Below are 2,655 nucleotides of genomic sequence, written 5' to 3'. Positions count from 1 at the left end.
TTATATTTAATAAAAAAATTTGATTAAAAATATATATATTTTTTTAATAAAAAGTAAAATCTAAAATATTTATAAACTCTAAAGAATTTTTAATTATATATTTATTAAAAGTAATTAATATTAAATATAAATTAAAATTTGAGAACATTATTAACATAATATTAAAAAGAAAAAAGAAAAAATACAAAATAAATATAAAAATATATATATATAGTATAAAAAATAATAATAAATTAAAATTTAAATATAAATATAAAAAAAATATATTAATTAATAATAAAAAATATTAAATATAATTATAATATTTAAAATATGTAAAAATAGAAATATAAATAATATATTAGAAAATTAATATTTAAAAATAAAATTAAATGAATGAGTAAAATTAAAAAAATATTAAATATTTTTAGTAGTTATCAAATTAATATATAAATATATATATATAAAAAAATACATATTAATAAAATATATATATGATTATCTATTTATATATATATTTTAAATTTATATATATTTTATTATTTTATTTTTATATTTATATTTTTTTATATATACATATATATTTTATTATTTTTTTATTAATAAATTATTATAATGAAAAAATATTATTTTACGAAATATTAATTTTTATATATAAAAATATTTTAAAATATATTTTTTTTTTTTATAATTTATAAAAATAATTATTTTATATTATTTTATTGTAATAATGTATATTTTTTTATTTTTTATATTATAAACTTAATAATTTAATTTGATATTTTTTTTTAATAATTAAATACTAACTTATATTTTTTATTATTTAATTATAAAATATTTTTTATTTTAACATTTGATTTTATAATATTCTACTCAAATAGGTTTATCACTAGAACAATCTACTCCATAGAATCCTTTAAGACAAATACATTTATTATTTAAGCATATTCCATTAGCACTACAGAAATTCTGACATATTTTTTTAAACCCACAAAATTCTTGTATATTTTCTGGGCATTAAATATATCCAAGATAATTATATAATGTTTTTTATTCTAAATTTTTTGTACAAATTATTTAAAATTAATCTACTTTTATAGTTAATTATTATCCATTAGGATTACATTCATATTAATAGCAATTTCCCTAGACTTTTTAAGGTTTTTTATATTTTTTAACAATTAAAGTTCCGTTAAAACATTTCGAATCAGTACCAAATTTAGTTCCATTTTATTTTCTATAAGTATCTGTGTTAAATTCACTATTAACATCCCAACATTTTCCATTTCTGTAGGCAAATAAATTATTGCAATCAGAATCATTATATGAATCAATTCTACAATTAGAAAATCCGTGGTGGTAAAAATCACATAAACCAACGTCAGTTTTAGGATTACAATATTCTCTAAAAGCAGTATCACATTTACGCATGACGTATTCACAGCCTTTTCCTTTTCCATAAAACATTTATTCTTCCATAGAGGCGTTAATTTCTGCATAGTAACCTGTGTCTCTTAGAAGATTCGTTGTAAAACCACTAAAATGGGCCTAAGTAATTGATGTAGATGTACTCATGTATTCGTTTTGAATGATTGTGTTTGGCCAATGAGAAATTTGAGAACCTTTGCCTCCTAAATGTTAAAGAGGCATACCTTCTAAGAGAGGACAATTAAAATAATCTCGAGCAAACCTTAAAACGTTAGGAGTTTTGAGCAATACAGTATCAACTCCCTTTATTTTTGTTGTAACAAAAGCATGAGTAGTTTCCTTAGGAAGTATCCATTTAGGTATATCTTTTTCGCTAAAACCTAATATATGAGTAATTTCATGGATAACTGCTTCCATTAAATCTTCAAATTCAATTAAAGCATTTTCTTTGAATTATGGCATTTTTTCTAAATTAAAGATAATTGAACCATGAGTAGGTCCTATACCTGTTACATGTTAACACTATAATGCAAAGGCCAAATAATCTATATCTTTTTCCATTTTATATGATACATATAAATGTAAATCAGAATTTTTTCCTTTAGTTTTATCTTTTGGAGGAATGGTAACTATTCCACATTTATCATTTTTAATTTTCATATTAGATTCAGATCTAGGGATTATTTTTATTAAATGAGTAAAATATTATATTGCCAATTTTATGGCTTTCTCGCATAAATCAGTAAGTTTTTTATAGGATTAATTTAATTATTAAAAAGAAGACATGTCGTAAGATATTAACATATTACGTGGGGATTTTTTATTTAAATTACGGGCATCTTAAGATTCAAAATCAGGTGTAATTTATTCTATTTAATATAATTTTTACATTTAATCATGGACACATTAGTGGTTGAGTACTTTTAAACCAAAAATAAATGATATTAATAATAAGATTATTATGTGTTTTTTCATTTATTTTATTATATTATTATAAATTATTTGTTAATATTTTATTTTAATATAGTTTTTTAATTAATAGCAAAATTAAGTATTCATTGATAAAAATGAGTTTATTTTAATAAAAATATATTATTTTTATATATATGTATGAATTATATAATGAATAAGAATATGGAAAAAAATAGACTTATAAAAATACTATTTATGTAAATTAAGATAAAACTAAATAAATATAAAAATTAATAAAAATAAAACATTAGTAAAAATTTAAAGAGAATAAATATA

The 2,655-nt window shown here is 17.8% G+C and overlaps 1 protein-coding gene across 1 annotated transcript, besides 5 other annotated features; it reads right to left on the bottom strand. All coding sequences in view use genetic code 6, as the record gives it.

Annotated features, from left to right (window-relative positions):
* Positions 1 to 176: 176 nt before the first annotated feature.
* Positions 177 to 260: a microsatellite.
* Positions 239 to 302: a microsatellite.
* Positions 303 to 484: 182 nt separating this feature from the next.
* Positions 485 to 553: a microsatellite.
* Positions 554 to 869: 316 nt separating this feature from the next.
* Positions 870 to 2,136, bottom strand: IMG5_109860 (leishmanolysin family protein, putative; the record flags this gene model as incomplete). The annotated part of the gene is made up of 1 exon (XM_004034869.1): positions 870 to 2,136. A coding segment is annotated over one exon (1,267 nt), but the record flags the coding sequence as incomplete, so codon positions are not given.
* A 450-nt stretch (positions 2,137 to 2,586) lies between these two features.
* Positions 2,587 to 2,637: a microsatellite.
* Positions 2,598 to 2,637: a microsatellite.
* Positions 2,638 to 2,655: the final 18 nt, after the last annotated feature.

This window comes from Ichthyophthirius multifiliis, assembly GCF_000220395.1.
Source record: "Ichthyophthirius multifiliis unplaced genomic scaffold scaff_1120509250901, whole genome shotgun sequence".
Lineage (NCBI taxonomy): Eukaryota > Ciliophora > Oligohymenophorea > Hymenostomatida > Ichthyophthirius > Ichthyophthirius multifiliis.
Note: the sequence above shows the minus strand (reverse complement) of the source record. Positions and strands in the feature narration are given on the sequence as shown.